Raw genomic sequence first — 22003 nt, forward strand, 5'->3', positions numbered from 1 at the left:
CAATAATATCAAATACTGATTTCAAAACACTTGCATTAATTGGGACAAAATTACTGCAATGTTGGACTTTAATTATAGTGAATTTAAGGCTGTTCAAAATTCATCCGAGTAAATTTCAGACTTATCCAAAACTGTTTGTACTTTTTTCAAAAACGACTTAAACGTTTTATTCCTAAAATTATTCTTTCAATTAACGTTTATGAAAAATTTGTTAAATTTATTTAACAAACTCTTTATAAACGTATTTAATAACGAAATTGCTACTATATTTTATTGGTTATTTCGTCTCCGAAAAACATTTTTGTTTTTAATTGCTTTGAAAAAAGTGTTTCTGTTTAGTTGCTTTTTTTTTAGTTACTTCCACCAGATTGAAGTTATAGTTTTTTTTTCAATATAATTTTTTTTTATTTTTTCTATATAACTTCATTATTTTCAATTTTTTTAAACTTTAATTTACCAAAAGACTCCAGCTTGTTTTCTTTTTTGGGTTTTTAATGCTGCTATGGCTATGTGGTTTATTTTAGTTTAAATGAAAATATTAATTTCAGGTATCATTATGGGATTTTTTTGATTAAAATAGTAAATAGCAATGGTTATGTATATTTACCGTAATTAAAAATTTTTTTTCTTCTTAATTATAAGCCTAAAAACCATAATTAATGTTGATTTAAACAACTGAGATCCTTAAAAATTTCAATTCATAAGTTATATAAACTTGAACGCTATCACAAGCAATAGGGTGTAACCTAAGCGAGGGGTAGTTGCTTAATTAGCAAAATATGAAACGTTGATAAAATAAAAGCTGAAATAAAAGTGGTTGAAGACTGTTTCGAAGTAAAATTAACTTCTTTACTTAATGATGAATAATAATGATGAATGATGATTCTTTACTTAATGAAGATAGTTGTGAAAGTAAATTATTTTCCTCATTAATTAAGTTCTATAATGGCATAACTATGCCAACATGCGAAACCTATAGAAAGATTTAACAAGCAAGTTTTGCTATTTTATACACTTAACAAATGAGGATAGTTTACAAAAAACCATTATTATTCAAACTTAGTTTCAAAATCTACAACAAAAATTCCCCCCTGGCCAGCTCCTTTTCCTCCTCAAAAACTTTCAAAAACCTTGTGATTGTTTTGATTTTTGTTTATTTATTTTAAAAAAGTGTTTTAACAAAAATATGTTGTGTTCCAAATTTATGATCATTTATTGTTAATAACTTCCCCTTTTACCCATTTTGGAAAATATTTTTTATTAAAATCTCTTTGGACATCAGAAAAAAATATTTTAATTTTCAAAAAAAAAATTCACTACAACGTATTATAAACAAGCCATTTTGACGATTACGAATTTGTAAAGTTTTGATAAACTAAAATACATAATTAGAATAATATATAAAGTTTCTTTGTTGTTGTTTTAACAAGTTTAAAATTTTTTATATTGTTGTTGTTTAAACAAGTTTAAAAAAAACTTTTTTTTTTAATATATGAGTAACGCTTTGTGTAAAACTTTTGAAAGATTAGGCTTGATTTTGTCCTGGATATAATTATTGGATATTAATGTTAAACAAGGAAAAAAAACTTGCTTCAATTGCATCTTTTTGAAATCATCTTTCTCATATCATTCAGTTTGTTAAAGATAGCCTCTAATATAAAAGTTTACCATAAAAAAATTGCTAAGACATATTTGAAGAGATTTAATAATAAAACATATTTGAAGAGATTTAATAATTCTAAAGAGATTTAATAATAAGACATATTTGAAGAGATTTAATAATTATAATAACTAAAGATTAATAGCTTAAATCATTTTCAAAAAAAATTCATTTTGTCTAAAAAAAAATTAAAAAAATCAATATAAATTAAAAAAATAACTTCTTGCATTTAAGATATGCAATTTTTACAAACCTGATGTTAAGAATACTTTAAAATTTCTCTAACAAACATTCTAAATAAATTTCTATAAATTCTGTAACTTATTTTCTGTATGTATATACTATATGCATTTATAATCAAGAAAAATAAAGGGATTAATTGTATCAGATATTATGAAGATATAAACTTCATAAGTGTAGAATTAAAGACTCTAGGCTGATCGTAATGTGGAGCATGGGAAGCATTTTCAATACATTCAATTTTGCCATTTTCTAAAGCTTCAAGAGATAACCTACCTGATTCCAACAAACTAAAATCAAAAACTAAACTATAATGTGTATTCTGTACAATATATAACAGTATTAAATATTATATGAAAACATTAATGCTTTTTTTTAAATTAAAAACAAAATCAGCCTTATCTAAAAATCAAAATAAAACATAATAACTAACATAATAATTAAAAACAGACAATGATGTAATCAAATTAAAAAATAATTAAACTACCTAACTGTACTTTAAAATTCTTTAAAAAATTTACTTGTTATTGTATGATTGATAACAAGCCCATTTAACATAATACAATGGAATTTTTATAAATTGATTCACTTGAAAAATCAAACTTTTATAAGCATTATTGGTGAATGTATTGAGGCCTTGAGGATAAAATTTCACCTTTTTTTTCTTTCCTTAAAACAAAATCACTTTCAACAACAAGGCTGCAAGCAACAAAATCACTCCTTGCTGAAAGCAACTACTATTAAGTTGGGAGCTAACAAAAAAACTAAATAAAGAAACATTTTTGAGCATGAAGGAAAATTTTTTTATTAAAAACAAACTAATTTCCAATTAAAGTGCAAGAAACCATTGATTAGTTTTAGAGTTAACAGAAAGTAAATAAGAGATTTAAAGAACAAGGTAACAGTTAACAGAGGACTAAAAAAAATTGTTAATTGTATGAGTAAGAAAAAATATGAGATGGAAGAGAGTTTCATTAGAAAAACCTAATATTTATAATGCAGGAACTTTGTTCGTAAAGGTTGTTTTTTTTTGTTATAGAATTGAGTGGAAAAAGCTTTCTTGGATCGTTCAAAAAGCAGTCTTGACTGTAGTAACCTCCTTGAACCAAGAGATAAACATGTACAAAATATTAATTATAAATTAATACCAGAATAACTTATTGCAAAAGATAATGTGAATCTAAAAATGTTGCATTGCATGCTCATTACAAACTTATGTTTCACCCCAACTATATTTTTTTAACACTTGACACTTAATTGACCAATAAATGACCCAACCAAAAAAATATTATTAAATATCACATCTAATAAGCACTGCCACTTTTTTCTCTTGGAAACATGCTTTGTCTTCCTGAAACTTCTCTATTATTTCAGTTATTTCAAAAAACCTTTGTATGTAACAGATTAACCATTGTATGTAACTATACAACCTTTGACACATTTGTCATTTACCTTTGGTTCTTTTAATATTTGAACATAAAATTACAAAATGTTTAGATCAAATTAATACAACAAAATAACATTTCTATTGTTAGCCAATTTTAGAGATTTTGACATTTTTTAACTAAAATATTGATGAAAATTGATTGTTGTCTGATTCTCCAATATCATTTGCATACTTTTACAAATTTAAATGGAAAAAAGTATTTATTTACAGATTCCATATATTTTTTATTTTTGAGCAGTAATTATTTCACCAAATTAGGAGCTGTCATTCATTCATAGCTGTCATTCATTCAGCGTACAGAAAACAACTGCAAACAAACTAGTCAAATTGCATCATTATTATAAAAACTTTTGTTTGTATTTTGTGTAAATTGCATAAAGATCTAAAATAAAAAAATAAAACCTCTTACCAAATTGGGTCATTGACACCCCAAATTAATAATGTGGGTGGAACAATCTTTTTAAATGGACCACGAGAAGTATACACTTGATTATAAAGATTTCGATAATAATTCAACGGGAACGTAAAACCACCTAAATAAATATTAAAAAAAGATGTAAATATCAAAAATATTGTTTAAAAAAATTATTAAAAACTTTTGATCATTATTAATAACAGTTATATAGTATTTCTTAGTTGATTTGAATATATATATATATATATATATATATATATATATATATATATATATATATATATATATATATATATATATATATATATATATATATATATATATATATATATATATATATTAATGATAAGTTTTGTTAATAACGAATCATTATATTCCAAAAATTAGTTATAATTGTCAGGTTGGTATTTTTTTTTTTAAATTCTTAGAAATCTTTAAGTATGCTCATATTATCCTATTTATGAGTAAATATTAGAGCTGTCTTTTTTAAAATTTTTTAAGTCCTGGATTTAGTTCAAAGCTAGTTTCATCAAGAATTTGTCAATGAAGCACTGGGCCTGTTAAGATGTTCAATTTATTCGCTTTACACAAAAAGTCAAAGAATTTCTTTGCAAAATTTTCAATTTGATCTGTTAAAACATTGGCTGCTTTACTCAATGATTCTGCATTTTTTTTAATGCTCAATTGCTGTTTCACTCTAAATATTTTTTAATCCAGAATGTACTAGGATAACTATTCTTGATTTTAGGTGATGAACTGTTTCTTCTTATCACCCATATTTCAGTTACTGCTTTCATCAACTCCTCCTGACTTACTACTTTCATCAACACCACCTAGACTGTTGATTTCTCTTCCTTCATCATTACACTTCCAAGTACTCTTTTTTGCTTGTCATTTTTTTAAATCTTTTAAATACCTTTTTAAAGTAGTCTTGAGTTTTTGGTATTTTTTAGATGTAAAATGAACTGATAAACTACTTTTTCTAGTATCAATTTTAAGTCTCAAAATTTCTTATAACATTTTATTAACCATGCTAGTTCCAGTGCTTTCCATTTTTACATAACAAGCATAAACTTCAAAAACATAGAAATATTAAATTACTTTCTTTGGCAAAATAAAAAAACAACAAATATCATAAAACAAGTTACTTTAGACATTACATATCAATTACTTTGTTGTTATAAGTAGAGCATATTACATTTTTTTCCATTCTGAGGCCTATCATTGTTGTATGCAAACTTTTTATTTTTGTAATCAATGTTTTGTTTTATTTATTTTTTGTTTGGTGACATGTTTTTTGTATATCTTCGTTCATATTAGTGTTTACAAAACAATTTATTGTTTATTGTTATTGTTAGTACTGTTTAGGGGCATTGTCTGTCTTATTTATTCTTAATTATTCCTCTATTAATTTTTATTTTTTGTCTTGACAACTGTCAAAATATGCTTTGTTCGAAAAATAATTCTCCTTTATTCTAATGTACTTCATTTCTTCCCTCAGGCGTTCACTGCTCGTGTGTGACCATTCGGTAAACTTTATATGCCAAAGTTTTTAAATATATTGGGCCAAGCCTATAAGGGTTAGTGTTGCGGTCATTGAGCACAACTATTTTCCAAATCACAATTACTGTCACCGCGAAAGAAGTTGTTTGCCTCTGGAAGACGCCTGGGCTAGTTTTTTAGTCATAAGTCAGTTATAAATCCATGCATAGGTGTTTAATCCTTCATGGTTTTCTAGAGTATGACTGGGCTAGCTTGGTGTAGTTAAGAGATAAATCTTTTACGCTGGTTACTAACAACACAAGACTCTACTAAACAACATAAACAGCACAGACTTACACATTACACCTATACACCCTTATGCACATACAGCCTGTTTACATTGTTTGCATAGAATATAAGAAATTCTCTGATTAATAATAAAAGACGAAAATTGTGCATGTGAAAATTTTAAGAATATCAGATGCATTTTTGAGTTAGTGATTCATAACATAGACCAAAAGTGCACCCATTTTCCCAGTTTCTACCAGAGTGTAAGTACATCAACTGAAAATTTTCGTTTGAGGGGGAAATTTTCAAATTTCCTTAGTTTAAATAACTTAATTTTACAACAGCTAATGCAACTAACAACAAAGAAGGCTAAACTTAAGACCATAAAACTGATTTACATGTTGGAATGTACCTTGCATGTGTGTATGATAATGAGTGGTAAATTGGAGTTATGTAAAGAGTTACATATTGTTTAGGTGTTAATATAAAGTTCATGTAACAAGATGGAGTAAAATTCTAATGGACCAGGCATGACAACTAGTTTTGGGTTACTATTATAAATACTTTAGCAAAAGTAAATATTCTGTTTGCACATTGTCATTCAGCAAGAAGCTATTGAATTTCTGAGCAAGATTTTGAAAAAATGCCATTAAATTTTGAAATGTTCAACTAAAAGGAAAAAAAAAAAAAGTTAAACTCTATTCATTTGAAAACAAGAAAATTTTTTTTTTGTAAATGAACTTTATTTTTAACAGGAAAGTATAACCAATTTATAAAAATTTTAACCAATTTATGTTGGGATATGGTCAGAATTGGATATCATCCCTTATAACATTTTACTAATTTTGTTACATCTCAATCGGTAACATTCGATTGGTAACAAGGTTACATTCTCTTATTTTAATTATTTTAATTCAAATACTATTTAAATAAACTTGATAACGCAGTAAATGTTTGTTTACCATTGCTGTATAGTTAGTTACCATATTTACTTTATTTTTTATTGTGAAATAGCTTTGTCTCAATTGGTTACTTTGTCACGAAAAAAAAATAAAGTTTCCATTTGCAATGTTAAGTATCAATTGGCTTTTTTTTGTAACTTTTAAAAGTGTAACCAATTGAGACGTAACGTAATGTAAAAAAAAAAGCACAGTTAAAATAAGTCTCAAATACAGATTTTTTTTTAAGTTACATTTGTCTCAATTGGTTACACTTTTGAAAGTTTCAAAAAAACGTAATGTAACGTAAAATAAAATCTATATTTTTAACGTATTTTAATTAATGGATGTCTCAAATTTGAGACATCCATTTGCAATGTAACATCTCAATTGGCTTTTTTTTTTAACTTTTAAAAGTGTAACCAATTGAGACGTAATGTAATGTAAAAAAAAAGGCGCAATTAAAATAATTCTTAAATGCATAATTTATTTACGTTATGTTACAATTAATTACATTATGTCTCAATTGGTTGTACTTACATAACATCTCAATTGGTTACTACAAGGGGTGGGAATGAAAGAAGGGTGGGTGGGAATGAAAGAAGGGTGGGTGGGAATGAAAGAAGGGTGGGTGGGAATGAAAGAAGGGTGGGTGGGAATGAAAGAAGAGTGGGTGGGAATGAAAGAAGGGTGGGCAGGAATTTTAGTCCAGGACTGATTTACTGGGAAGAGGTAATAAAAGGGGTGGGGGTAATTTATAAATCCAAACTAATATTTTTTACATAACATGCATAAAATTTTATGCATAATAAATAAGTTATTATAAAACAGTTGTTAGAAAGTGCGCATTTGACCACAAGCTATGCTAGAATTAAATAGTTTTAAAACTATTTAATTCTAGCATGGTTTGTGGTCAAATGCGCATTTTCTAACAACTGTTTTTTCATAATTTCATTCATTATGTTGATATAAGTTTTATACTTTGGTGAGAAAATTACAATGTTGACGATTTTTAAAGCCTGTTTACACTGAACCATTGATTTTTCGGTGACTGAAGTAATAATTTTCAAATTTTTAAGACCGATTTTTACAGAATTTTCCTTTTTTAGTCTTGAGATTTAATTTTTCTGTTGATAGCAAGTAAAACTTTTTTTATACAATTATTTTTTTTTTTTTTTGTGCTTTTAAAGTTTTAATAAACCCACAAGCAAAAATATATATAAAGTTTCAACCAATATTATGTGTTCACTGTAGTTCATATAAAAATTTAAATGTTTAAATTAGTTAAATCTACTGTTGTGTTTGTAATTAATTATTTGTAATGTTTAATTAGTGTTTTTTTTTTTTAATTATTGTTTTACTATTTACACTATACTTCGAAGATTTTTAAATTTATATTCTTATATATAATTACAAATAGATATATAGATTTTCATATACTTATTTATAAAGATATTTATATATATATAAAACAAAAAACTATAAAAATAATAAGAAACCACGCGTTAAATGTTACGTCTTGCAAGGTTAAATATGTTACTTTTTGTTACATAAAAATAACAGACATTTGATTCGTAATGATACGTAAACATGTTATGTAAAAGTTTTGTAACATTACATCTTGTTACATAAAAATGTTACGTCTCGTAACGTATGACTTTAAATTAGTTCAATTTACTTTACTGTTTTTTTTTTGTTTTGGTCTAAAATTAAAATTAAAAAGGATTAAAATTAAAAGGATTAACAAAAAATAAACTTTTTTCGACTAAATCAAAATTGACTGATTCTGATTTAAGTAAATTTATTATTCAGTTTTATTTAAAGTTAGAATTTTATCTATGTATTTATATGAAATAAATATAAAAAAAAAAAAAATAATAATGTTATTTGTAATTATATATATATATATATATATATATATATATATATATATATATATATATATATATATATATATATATATAATGGAAAAAGGTATGCCAAGCAAAAAAACAATAATTGAATTTTTGAAATTTGAAAAAAGATTTATTTCTTTTAAATAAATATATAAATAATAAAAAGGCCTTTCACTATTTTAATCAGTAGTGCTATGGTTAATGCTTTATCAAATTTTTTTATATTACTGTAGAAAGTTAGATAATAGAAAAATTAAATTGCTATATTGTAACTATGAGTTACCATTGTAACATTTTTTTAAAAAATGAAGTCTCAATTAAATGTGTCATGTTTTTGTTTATGTAAATGACTTTCATATGACAACAAATTTTTTTCACTTTTCAATTCAAGGAAAACAAAGAGTTGGAAAAAAGGTTCTATAGTTTTGTTGTGCAATCTCTGGCATTCAAATACATGATTGTCAAATTGGTCTGTAGAATTTCCTGTTCTGCAACTGGAAATATGACCATTAGTACGGTTTCTTAAATTATTTGTTTTTCCAGTGTAAGTAGATAAACCATTATATGATAAACACTTTAAATAATAAATAACATTTTTGCTATTACAAGTAATGCGACTTTTAATATTCCAAATAGTTCCATTAGACGTCTCAAACTTATCAACTTCTTGTAAATATAGTTGGCAAATTTTACAACGAATATCTTTACATTTGAATAAACCCGTTTTTTTGATAGATGAAATAGAATGAAATTTTGAAGAAGTTAGTTGTCTAAGTAAATTTGGTGGTTGTTTGTAGGCTATTACTGGATGTATATTTGAAAAAACCTTCTTTACCCTTGCATTAGTAGATAGACTAAGTAAAAGGTTAGTTTCTGTTAAAATAGGCTGGCAGTTTAAATTGCTATAAAATGTAGTTACCAGAGGAAAAACTTCTTTGGATTTTTTTAAAGGTGCTGGTCCTTGTAATTTGGCATTATGAAATGCTTTTTCTATAATATTATCTGGGTAAAGACATTCTTTTAACCATAATTTTAGTTCCGTTAAACGTAGTTTTTCTGTAGCATAATCCGAGGTAAATTTTTTTAATTATATACAACATATTCAGGAGGTGCTGGCACCCCCTGAATATGTTGTATATAATTAAAAAAATGCTAGATTTAAGAAATTTTTGAATAAAAAATATTTTAAGGGGTTGCTACCTACCCTCGAACATTATATAGGTCCCTAATATTATTAAAAAAAAAGTTTTTCAAAATTATGTCATGTTGGGTCTCAAATGAAGGAAAATTATATAAAAATTTTAAAAAGAATTATCATCTTATAATTAAATTTTTATTTTAGATTTTAGTAAACAGAAAGTTACGTTTTTTAACTAAAAATGAAAAATAGGGAATTTAACAAGATTTTTTGATTATAATTTTTTTTATCTGTTTTTTTATAAAATGATTAATATTTTTAAAATTTTTATTTTTTTAAATTATTTCATGTTTTATATATATTATTATACATCATGAAACCCTGTTTAAAATTTTATAGCTTTTGAAATTTTGCCCTTAGAATTTGTTAAAATAATGACGCTAAATCTAATCTTCCAAAATATGATTAAATCTTGGCTAGAGCAAGGTTTCAAGGCTCAAAAAATCTACAGTTTATTACAAACAGAAACATCTAGGGCAACAGTGTACAGATGGGTCAATCGTATAATTAAATCTGGAATCTCAGCCAAAACCTCGCCTGGTAGGCCAAGGAGCATTCGAACAAAACAATTCATTGCAAAAGTGAGGTGAAATCTTGTATCTAACAAGAACAAAAAAGTCAGTTAGAAAAATCGCCAGAGAAGCAAGTTGTTCATCTCAAACTGTTCATAGAATAGTTAACGAGGACTTAAAATTGAAAGAGTAAAAAAAAAATTAGTGTTCCTGCATTAACTGCAGCTAACATCGAAAAAAGAAAGTCGTTTTCTCATTGGATAAGAAATCTGTTCAGTAAACCGACTTGCCGAAAAATCCTATTTTCGGATAAGAAGATATTCAATCAAGATGGACAATACAATCGTTAAAACGACAGAATTTATGCTGAATCAAGACAAGCTGCTAACGAAGGGATTGGCCTTCATCCAGTACATAAATTTACTTTTAAAGTCATGGTGTGGTGTGGACTCACTTTTAATGGACCAACCAAATTAGTAGTTAAGCCAGACAATATGAGCTTTAATTCTGATTTTTACATAAAAAATGTCCTACCAATCATTAAATAAGAAGGAATTCGACTAATTTAAGATAATTTTATCTATCAACAAGATGGCGCCACGTCACACACAAGCAAAGGAACTATCGAACCCCTTGAGCTCATGGGCATTGAAAACATTCCACCTAAAATCTGGCCGCCGAACTCGCCAGACCTTAATCCTTTAGATTATTTTTTTTGGAATAAAGTGGAGGATCGTTTGAAATCGAAATCTTTTAGTAGCAATATTGAGCTTGTTAAAAAAATAAAAGAAGTTGTTAAAGAAATACCCCTGAAAAATATCCAAGATTTGATTGATAGTTTCAGGTCTCAAGTTTTTGCTATTGAACAAAATCAAGGTGGCCTAATTTTAAATAAACATTTTTAATATTAAAAAGTTTTATTTCTTTATCAAATCAATATATAAAATGAACAGATAATTTTTTTAGTATCTACTTAAAAATTGATATATATACATATATATAATATATATATATATATATATATATATATATATATATATATATATATATATATATATATATATATATATATATAAACGGGTGGGGCGTAAAGAATGAAACAAATTTCATATCAAAGAATGAAACAAATTTCATTTTATATATTGATTTGATAAAGAAATAAAATATATATATATATATATATATATATATATATATATGTATATATATATATATATAAATATATATATATATATATATAAATATATATATATATATAAATTTATATATATATATATAAATTGTTGCATTTGGGAGTATGGAAGGTAAAAAATGATTCTTTTATCAACAAATATGTCACTTTTAATTACTTTTGACTTTCGTCCAACATTTTCGTGTTATCAGAAAGTTAAAACCATTAATTTAATTACAAACTAATCGTTTTTTAAAAAAACCGCAAAAACGCAAATTTAATTGACCAGAATGTTTTTAAAGCATTCAGAATGTTTTTAATAATATAAACAATGTTTTTATTTTTGTTTTTTTTAATAAAATGTTATTATTTTTTTTAATAAAATGTTTTTATTTTTATTTTTTTTACTGTAAATCATGCACAGAGTGTTGCTACATCGACTATCTTATAGCCTGACTCGTAAAGGAGTGCTGCTACATCGACTGAGGGTTTGGTTGCGGCAAGCAGTCTATCAAGCAATAAAAAAAAATTCTGGTCTTGCATTTTAATTTTTACTTTTTGTCAACAAAATACGGAAAAAGTTTCTGACAACCAGTTAGGGGTTATATATATATATATATATATATATATATATATATATATATATATATATATATATATATATATATATATATATATATATATATATATATATATATATATATATATACACACACACATATACATATGCATTTTGCATTGCTTTTTTTATGGCTCTTATAAAATTTATAACATGCATTGTAAAGTATGCTATTTAACAAATATTACATAAATGTTGTATTGTCAAATGTTCTTCTAAAAAATGTTTTTGTTTGTATTGTATATAAATTGTATATTTTATTGCATCATAAGTAATGTTGCAGGTGTGTTTTTGTATATAGTTATTATATTGTATTTAGTCATTATATTGTTTATTATGCTCTGAGGTGTTCGAAATTGTATATAAATTAAATGGAAATATTGACAGAATGTGAACAAAAAAGAAAAAAAACAAAAAACTATTTAACAAAAGCAACAAATATAACATTACTTAATTTTTTGGTTAATGATGTTAAGTTTATAAATTTTTATCAACTTACAAATTTCTATGGTTTCCCTGTCAGCATCATCAACCAAAAGAAAGGTAAGTGTTGTTTTTGATATTTTAATTGAAATACAACTTTACAGCTACCTAATTTTTATTATAGTCTTCCTTTTGTTTCTAAAATTATTTTCAGATAATCTACAGTATCACAACTGATAAATTTAAGATCATTTGAAGAACAATTTGAAGTTTTTGCAACTAATATTTAAAACGTTTGTCATAACTTATTTATTAAAGAACTATTAGTTTTAGTATTAGCAACTACATCATTTTCACAAATCAAATTTTATTTTTTAATCAAAGCTATATATAACATTAAATTTAATTAATGTTATCTTTTTTTATAAATTCAAACATAATTTCATTTTTATTTTATAGTTGTCATTATTTTGCCTTCTATTGTCATTAGTTTGTCTTCTATTGTCATTATTTCGTCTTCTATTGTCATTATTTTGTCTTCTATTGTCATTATTTCACCGTCTTTTGTCATTAGTTTGCCAACTGTTAAAACATTTAATTAAGTTTACTTATATTTTTAATTAAGGGTTTAATTAAGTAAACTTATATGATGTGAAGTTCACTGTTTTAACTATTAGTCAACAGTAAAAGAGAAACTGGAATTTTACATAGAGGTAAAAGTAATTTTGTTTACTGGTAACATTACAAAACCAGTTTTAATGATTGATTGTGTTACAGCTATTTTGTACAGGGAGGCCCAAAAGAGCATTTATTAGAGCACTATTTATTAGAGCATTTTAAGTTTAAACAACTTTATACAAATAATAAATTTGTTAAAAAAACTGTAGATTATTAAAGCATAATCCTTGTAAACTATTATACATATACCTATATACATATTGTTAATATGGAAAAATTCACAATCGAACAACAAGTTTAAATAATTAAATTTTATCTGAAAAACAGACAATCAATTGTACTAATGCAAAGAGCTTACAATTGTCATTTTGGAGTTAAAAAATCACCGTATAAACAAATAATAGCATTGTCTTGTGGTTTCAAATTCACTTGCTGTAAGGCCTTGCTCAGGAAGGTTACAGGACAATATTCAGCGTGTATGCAAAAACGTTGAAGAAAAGCTTTCAGTGTCAAGTTGAAGGTGGTCTCAACAGCTTGCAATATCTCAAACTTCGCTCCAGAGGTTTTAAAGGTTTCTAAAACGCGTTGCAAATAAGATACAGAATTGAAGATGCAGGTACCAGCAGATTATTAGGCATATTAGCATAAGCTATCCATTACCAAAAATTGACAAGGCAAGGACCTGAGTTCATTAACAACCTTACAATGGGTAATGAGGTCCACTTCAATCTAAACAGTTATGTTAACAAAAAATGTATCTAATTTTGGGATACAGAAAATTCAAGAATAGTCCACCAACGCTGTCTACAATCTGTAAAAGTAAATGTTTGGTGTGGTGTACATGCCAAAAAAGTTCTTAGATCCTAATTCTTTTGAAGATGATACAGAAAATACACTAACTGTTGATGGTGAAACGTATTGGGAAATGCTGAATTTGAAAAAATTCAGTATTTCTTAATACTTTGAACCAGGAAGGAAGCCAGGAAGGTGTGTAAGAACAAGTCTTTTTATGACCATGCAAATAATATTTTGTTTTGATGATTTAACCACGGTTTATAACTTGATGATTTAACCATATAATTTTAAAAATGTGCTAAAATAAGTGATTTTTTAATTACATTAAAAATAAACTTTGACATGTTTGTCTTTACTAACGCTTTTATATTATTTTCTAGCAAAACGCTTTTAAATAAAGTAACTAATGATTTTAATTAAAGTATCAATGAAAGTTGTATAAATTTTTTTTATGCAATTCTATTTTTCTGCACATTAATGATGATATTGCGATCAATTACACTGATGGTCTTGCGTTTTCATCCTCTACCAGCCACACTAGCAACGGTTCCAATCAGATAATGTTCTTAAAAATTGAGAAAACAAAGGTATACTTTGACACAAATAACATCAATGTTTTGGGATGGCCATCTCAAAGTCTGGACTTAAATCAAATAGAAAATTTGTTATTTCGGACAGAAAAATTGGCGACTTAATTATTATTACTTATTAATTTTTTCATATAAAAAAATTTAAAAAATTCAGCAAAATTGGTAGTAATTTGAGTAAAAACAATTTTCCAATTTTTTGTACTGTCAGCATTATAAAAATACCTTGCAATTGTGCAAGCAGCATTTTAAATATAAGCATTCATAAACTATACCAGTATATATACGATAAAAAGTATAGATTTCTAAAATTTTATCATTAATTTTCAGAAACAATATACTAATCAATATAAATAAACACATATTAAGATACATATTATGAGTATATCATATAATAGAAGTTGGAATTGGAAACTAATGGGATTATGATGGGTGACTGGATGGAAAACTTAGCAAAACACATATGAAAATCATTAGGACAAAATATGGAAACAGTTAGGGCAAATATGGGACCCAGGCAGACATTCCAGCGGGTAGCCCTCATGACTTCCATACAAGCCCTCTGACGACTCCCTCTTTCCTCTGGTATCCTGCTGGGATACCCACATGATTTCTAAACCCATATAAGTCCTTTATGGGACCAATGTATATTGGTTATCTAGGTTATTTCTAATGCTTTTTAATAAATATTGAGGATTATAAATAACAAAACACAAACGCAAGCAAATGTAAAATAACTTCTATTAATAGTTAATTGATCACAAGCTATACACCTATATTGTGTAAAACGGTTTCTTAAACTTTCAAAATAATTTTTTATAGATTTAAAGTTGAACAAACCTATTAAAACCCAAAGAGTCCCTTGGCTACCATTTACTACACATAAAGATTAGGATTTTTTAAAAATTTCAATTTTTCTAGTTCTTGTTCTTATTTTCTTTCCGATCAAACTATTTACCTTTCTGAAAACAATACTTGTATGCTTCAAGATCAGAAGCAGTGAAGTTATTAGAGTTTGCCATGCTTTTTATGTAGTTTAATAAAGAAAAGTCATTTGATGAAAGAATCCACTCAGGAATAAACGGCAACTAAAAAAAAAAAGAAGATAAATTTATTATTTTTTCCTTTTTAAAATTTAACATAAGTTCATTATACAACCAACATAAAGTTGCATAACTTAATGCCAGTTTCCATTGTAAAACAAATTTGTTGTGCAATTGTTGTACGCAACCCTAGGAATTAGGAAAAATATCGGCAATAATTTGCTGACCTCAATCTTTTAGAGGTCGGCATCAGGTCGGCAAAAATTATTTGATACAAAGATCTTACCATAAAACATAGAAACGAGGTCGGCAATTTTTTGCCGACCTCAAACATTTTCAGGTCGGCAGTTAGGTTGGCATTGCCGACCCTAATTCCGAGGATTGTGTATGGCAGTACAACAATTAGTAACACCAAGTTTCCTAAATCCATTAGAAACACTAAGTTTAAGCAACTCATTATTTATTAAATAATGCTTTAGGGTTGATAGTTTAAAGATATTAAATGCAATATTATAATTCAGTTTGCAAAAAAAAAAATGCAATATTATTATTCAGCATGCAAAAAAAAAAAAAGAATGCAATATTATTATTCAGCATGCAAAAAAAAAAAAAATATTCAGGGTAGAAAACAAAGAGAATCAACGATCAATGAAAAATTTGAACCTCAAAAAATACATTCTTGCTGGTCAAGGTTGACCAGTAATTTTGGATTTTTTTTTTTAAATAGAAAAAAGACTTTAAAAATAGTAATAATACACTGTTTTAAAAAAAACTTGTTAAAATTTAAGTTTTATGACTTTAATTTTTAAAATCAACATTACCATCAGGGTAATCCGTGATATAATGTGACACATAACGGGTCTACTATTGCACATTATACATTGTAAGATCTTTTCTATTGTATTTATTGTTATATGGTTCTTGCTTATTTGGGTGGCGTTAAAACACAGACCACATCCTATAAGTAAACCATTTCTTTATCTTTGGTATTAGATAAAACAAATTTCCAGCTACCTGGCTTCTTTCTTAGAAATGAAACTTTATATTCCATGGAGCTGTATTTGGTTACCATCTGTTTAATATAATGTTAAACAACCTTTTTTACTTAACTTCACCAATACAAAACTTTTTACTTTATTATTTTCTGTCATAACTGGAATTTCGTTCTCAGTATCTAATTCTTCTGTTTTTTTGGTTTGGTTTCTTTTTTTTGTATCTGATAGCAAATATAAATCGCGTTTCAGCTCCTTAGCTATTTATTTTTCTTCCTTGTTTTTTCATCTCTTTTGATCTTTTTATTTCTATTAGTCTGCTTTTTTTTCGGTAGTATCTGTAAATATCCTTGATTTTTCTGGCAGTTTTCTTTTCTTAGTATTTTAAGTTATATTCCTGTCAACTTTAGAGTAAAGTATGGATAGTTTCTGGAGTTATAATCCCGCAGACTATGTAGATGGTGATGCACTCTTGGAATCTTGTTGGTTATTTCTTCAGATATAATTTGTTGCATATTGTAATCTGTGACTGCTAATGGTAAACTCGTAGAGCAGAATTTCTTCATCACTAAATTCAATTTGTTTAATGGGCATTCCCAACCTTTTTAAAAACATTTGAAATACTTTTGCAATTAAAATTCATATATGGCAATTCTGACCAGTTTCGGAATAATGTATATATTAAGGATTTTTCTTAGGTTATTCACATGCTAATCATTAAATGCCATCCTTAGCTAGGCCTTAAAAGGTCCAAATACAACCACATCAAAAGGTTTAAGACAGTGAGTTGCGTGAGGAGGAAATGACAGATAAATAATGCTATTACCATGATCAATTTTATCAATTTTTTTTAGGTTTTCTCACATGCTGCGCTTGTATTTTAAGATATCTTTAGGCTTAAGATAGCATTACGCCTATGATAATTGTCAAGCCATTCTTTTCCAGCCATTTGCTTGTGATGGCAGCTAGGTGGATATTATAGTTGATTTACATTCGCATATTCCTATGTTAGTCTTTGAACTTGTACGATTGTCAACCCATAATGCATTTCAGAATATTTAATAATGTACTCATTTAATAGAGTCTCTTCTTGGGTAGTGAACACTTGATTTGATGTGAACTTGGAAGTAGACACATGCGACAGGGTGTTATTAGTAGCTTTTTTATGGAAATTATTTAAGCAACTTTGTAATTGGTTTAAATTATTTAAGCAACTTTGTAATTGGTTTAAATTATTTAAGCAACTTTGTTATTGGTTTAAATTATTTAAGCAACTTTGTTATTGGTTAAAATTATTTAAGCAACTTTGTTATTGGTTTAAATTATTTAAGCAACTTTGTTATTGGTTTAAATTATTTAAGCAACTTTGTTATTGGTTTAAATTATTTAAGCAACTTTGTTATTGGTTTAAATTATTTACTGTTATTGTTTAAATGTTAAAGAAAGCTAGCATAAATTTGATTTTTGACAAACTTATATACAGAATAAAGAAACATTTTATTAAGTATGCTAAACAATCAAGCTCACAATATGCACTAATAAGCAACTATCGTTTGCATAGTGTTATGCTTGAATAATTAAGAGTTGTTATTTCATCATATACGATTCTCATATTTTTGTGCTAACCTTCTAATAGATAAAATTTTATTCTCTAAAACATTGTTCATCGCAGACTTCATTGCTACTTCATCTACCTATTTTGTTCTGCCTTTTTTATCTATATTTGTGGATTTCTTTATTGAAAATAACATTTTTATGAATGAAACATTCTGAACTCATGTGGGGTTCATTCATACAGTACAAAACCTCCCCACTTATAACTGTACGAATGTGCTCTAACTAAAACAACCAACATAAATTCAAAATAAAAATAACAGATAAGGATTTCACAAAATTAATCTTTATATATTAATTTAATATATTAAGAATAATTTTGTGACACTTATTTAAAAAACATAATATATTCCTTTATTATGAATAATGTTTTGAAAGATGAATTGTAAAATTACTAACAAAGCGTGAAAACACAAATCAAATTGTCCCATAAAAAAGCTTATAATGGCCACAGCGCTTAGCTGTTAGCCTTTGCGCATGTATATTATATAACTTGATATATAGTTTTTGCTTAGACTACAAACTTTAAATTATAAAATGTTAGCTAAAACTCTAATATTTTAAAATATTATTTGCAATCAATTTTTTTTTTTTTTTGAAAAAAACCAGTAAATAACCAGTAAATAAAGTTTGTTTTTTTACATGTATAATTTTTTCATTTCCTTGAAAAAACTATATTAAGTATAAAACTGTGGGACCAAACGTTATGAATCAACAGATTTAGCTTTAAGCGCAGTGGACAAATATAAGCAAAGTATAGGCAAAGTGGAGTATATACACAACTAATATAGTTTGAGTATCAGTGTGTATATACACTGAAATTTTTTTCTATATACATACACTAAAACTTTTTCCTAAATAATAAAATCAATAAAAGTATTTTTTTTAAATATGTGTAAAAATACAAACAAACAAACAAAAAAATATAAAAATTAAAAAAAAATAATATAAAGTAATATAATAAAAACTGCAAAATTAACAATGGAAAAAGGGGGACTTTGTTGTTAATGAACTGTTAAATTTATTTAATTTCCTAATTTTGTTTGTTTTTGTTTATTTAATTAAATTATCAAGTATATTTAGGTATCGTTTTACACTATTTGTAGTAGTAACATATGTATTTTTTTAGATTTCTATTACAAGTATTTTATTAAAATATATTAAATGTTGAAGCATTTCATTTATTTTAATAAAAAAGTTCAAAAACATGAATTGTGTAGATTATCAGGGTTGGGATCAAATACAAATTTGATCAAATACAGATATGCTAATTCTAGAATTCCAAATACAAATACAAATATTTGTAATTTAGGTTAAGAAAAATATATGTTTTTCAAGATAAGAATGATAAAATGGACTATGTAGAAGAATGAAAACAAGTATTTTTACAAAAACCTTTAAATAACAAATTTTAGTGTTAAAAATAGTAAAAAGAAAATATTTCCCAAAAAAACAGTGGTTAACCTAGTTCATGTAGCTGCAAATACATTTCAATCAAATAAAAATAGAAATATTTAAGAATTTTTTTTATCTGATACAATACAATTATGTCCAAATAGCCCATTTTTACATAATACAAATAGAAATAAGTATTTGAACCTCTGTAGATTATATTTAAAAAAATTATAATTGAGATTAATTTGTTTAAAAATAAAGAAAGTCCAAATCAAAACAAACTTAAAAAAACAAGTTATAAATTGTAACATAAATAAATAATAAATTATAACCTGAAAAAAATAGATATAAGTGAAGCACCAAAGTTGTTTAAATGATGCTTTTTTAAAACTTCTTGAGTGTGGTACATTAACAACAACCAATTTATTAACCACCTCAGGAAAATCTGAAATTAAAATTTTTTTTAATATTTGATATAAAACAATATTTATCTTCTGTTCAAGTAGAAATCTAATTAAAGATACTTACTATGAGCCACAGAAAAAGATACAACACCACCCCAATCATGTCCAACTAAAATACAAGAATTGTATCCCAGTTCAAGAATAACTTCTTTCATATCTTCAGCTATTTCATTAACATGATATCTATCTAGATTTTGAGGCTTACTTGAATCTCCATAACCTGAATCAAACAAATCATAACTACTAAAAATGAATCAAGTTGTTTTATTTACAACAACAAGTCGCAAATACAGCCAACAACAAAATCACAACTTTGCAACAATTATTTGTATAATATTTCATAACTTTAAAATTAAACAAATCCTACTAATAATAATACATGCATGTATATACATATTAAACACATTGGACAAAAGTAAAAAAAAAACCTACAATTTTATTTTAATACCTGTCATATCAACAGCAATAACATAAAGATCATCACTAAGATCTTGTAACTGAAACCGCCATGAATACCAGAACTCAGGAAAACCATGCAGAAATAGTACTAATGGGTTACCTGGTTTTCCTTTAGCAACATAATGAATCTTCAAGTCATTACGATTTTTTAGAGTTAAATAGCCATGAACTCCTAACTCAGGTTTAACTAAACAGGATGGGGGTGATGCACGATTTTTTGTTTTACATCTTTTTCCACTTACAAAAAGCCGTACCAAGTTAACAAAATAACTAAAAATATACATTGCAGAACATGCCAAGACTAAGCAATAATAAGACAACCGCTTGCAAAGTATCTGAAATACTGAAATCATTTTTTTTAAATAAAAGCCTAAATTATACATGCAGATTATTACAGTTATACAGACACGAGTAAATTGCCGGGAGTTACATATAAAGTGTAATTTTCTTTTTTGAAATATAATATAAATATTATATATTTACATTGTATATCTCAATATATATATATATATATATATTTAAAAATAACACGATGTTTTTTATTCTTGACATGTTTCGTAAAATTTTATTTACATTTTCAAAAGATTATTTAACAATAATAAAAAACTCTGAAATATATATTAAAAAATAGAATTCTTTACAGAGAAATATTAACGGACAAAAATATATATATATATATATATATATATATATATATATATATATATATATATATATGTAAAGTATATATATATAATGTAAAGACTTTAAAGATCTGTAAAGACTTCTATTTTTGAATATATATTTCAGAGTTTTTTATTATTGTAAAATAATCTTTTGAAAATGTAAATAAAATTTTACAAAACATGTCAAGAATAAAAAACATCATGTTATTTTTAAAAATAATTACTTATTTTATGCTATTTCGACATTCAACAAATATATATATATATATAAATATATATATATATATATATATATATATATATATATATATATATATATATATATATATATATATGTATATATATATATATATATATATATATATATATATATATATAAACATATTTATATACAAATATTATTTTTAAAATTTTTTTAAAATTTTTATATAATTTCACTTCATTTAAGATCCAACAAGACACACTTTGAAAAACTTTTTTTTTATTAACATTAAATGTTCAAGGGTCATAAGAAACCCCTAAAATTTTTTTTTATTCAAAAAACTTTTAAATCCATCATTAATTTATCATATAGAACTTATTAAGGTGCATGCGGCAGATATTTTTTTATTGATAAATTTATTAACTTTTTTGCAAATCAAAATTTGTACTTTTGAAAAACCAATATTGTTTTTTTTATGCAAAAAAAAAAAAAAGGTTTTCTTTTGCATAAAAAAGAAAAAAATAAAGAACGAAAAAAACTTGATACTACCTGCACCCAAACCCTCATTCAATGAAGCAGCAACTCCATTGCATGCTCTCCCAACATCAGCCATGCAGCCCTCATTTTAGTATGTCATCAGACTGCCTAAGTGTGCCCTTATAGTTGTCAGTGTTGAGTATTTTAAAAAGTATTTTAAATGAAAGTATTTAAAATACTATTTCAAATACTTTTATATTATTTTTATTTGAAAAACTTTTATTCATTAGTATTTTCAATTTTATTTCAAATACTTTTCAAGGCTATTTTTTATTTTGTTTATA

The 22003-nt window shown here is 25.5% G+C and overlaps 1 protein-coding gene across 1 annotated transcript; it reads right to left on the reverse strand.

The window, feature by feature from the left end:
* Positions 1-1596: 1596 nt before the first annotated feature.
* On the reverse strand, positions 1597-20718 carry LOC100203015 (epoxide hydrolase 4). The gene is made up of 6 exons (XM_065809155.1): positions 20305-20718; positions 19921-20076; positions 19725-19837; positions 15307-15436; positions 3757-3880; positions 1597-2190 (listed from the first exon to the last, which is right to left on the reverse strand). Exons 1-6 carry the CDS (start codon positions 20696-20698, stop codon positions 2052-2054), a joined length of 1056 nt encoding a protein of 351 aa, XP_065665227.1. The 5' UTR covers positions 20699-20718; the 3' UTR covers positions 1597-2051.
* Between the last annotated feature and the right edge of the window lie 1285 nt (positions 20719-22003).

The sequence above is a fragment of the Hydra vulgaris genome, chromosome 11 (genome assembly GCF_038396675.1).
Source record: "Hydra vulgaris chromosome 11, alternate assembly HydraT2T_AEP".
Taxonomy (NCBI): domain Eukaryota; kingdom Metazoa; phylum Cnidaria; class Hydrozoa; order Anthoathecata; family Hydridae; genus Hydra; species Hydra vulgaris.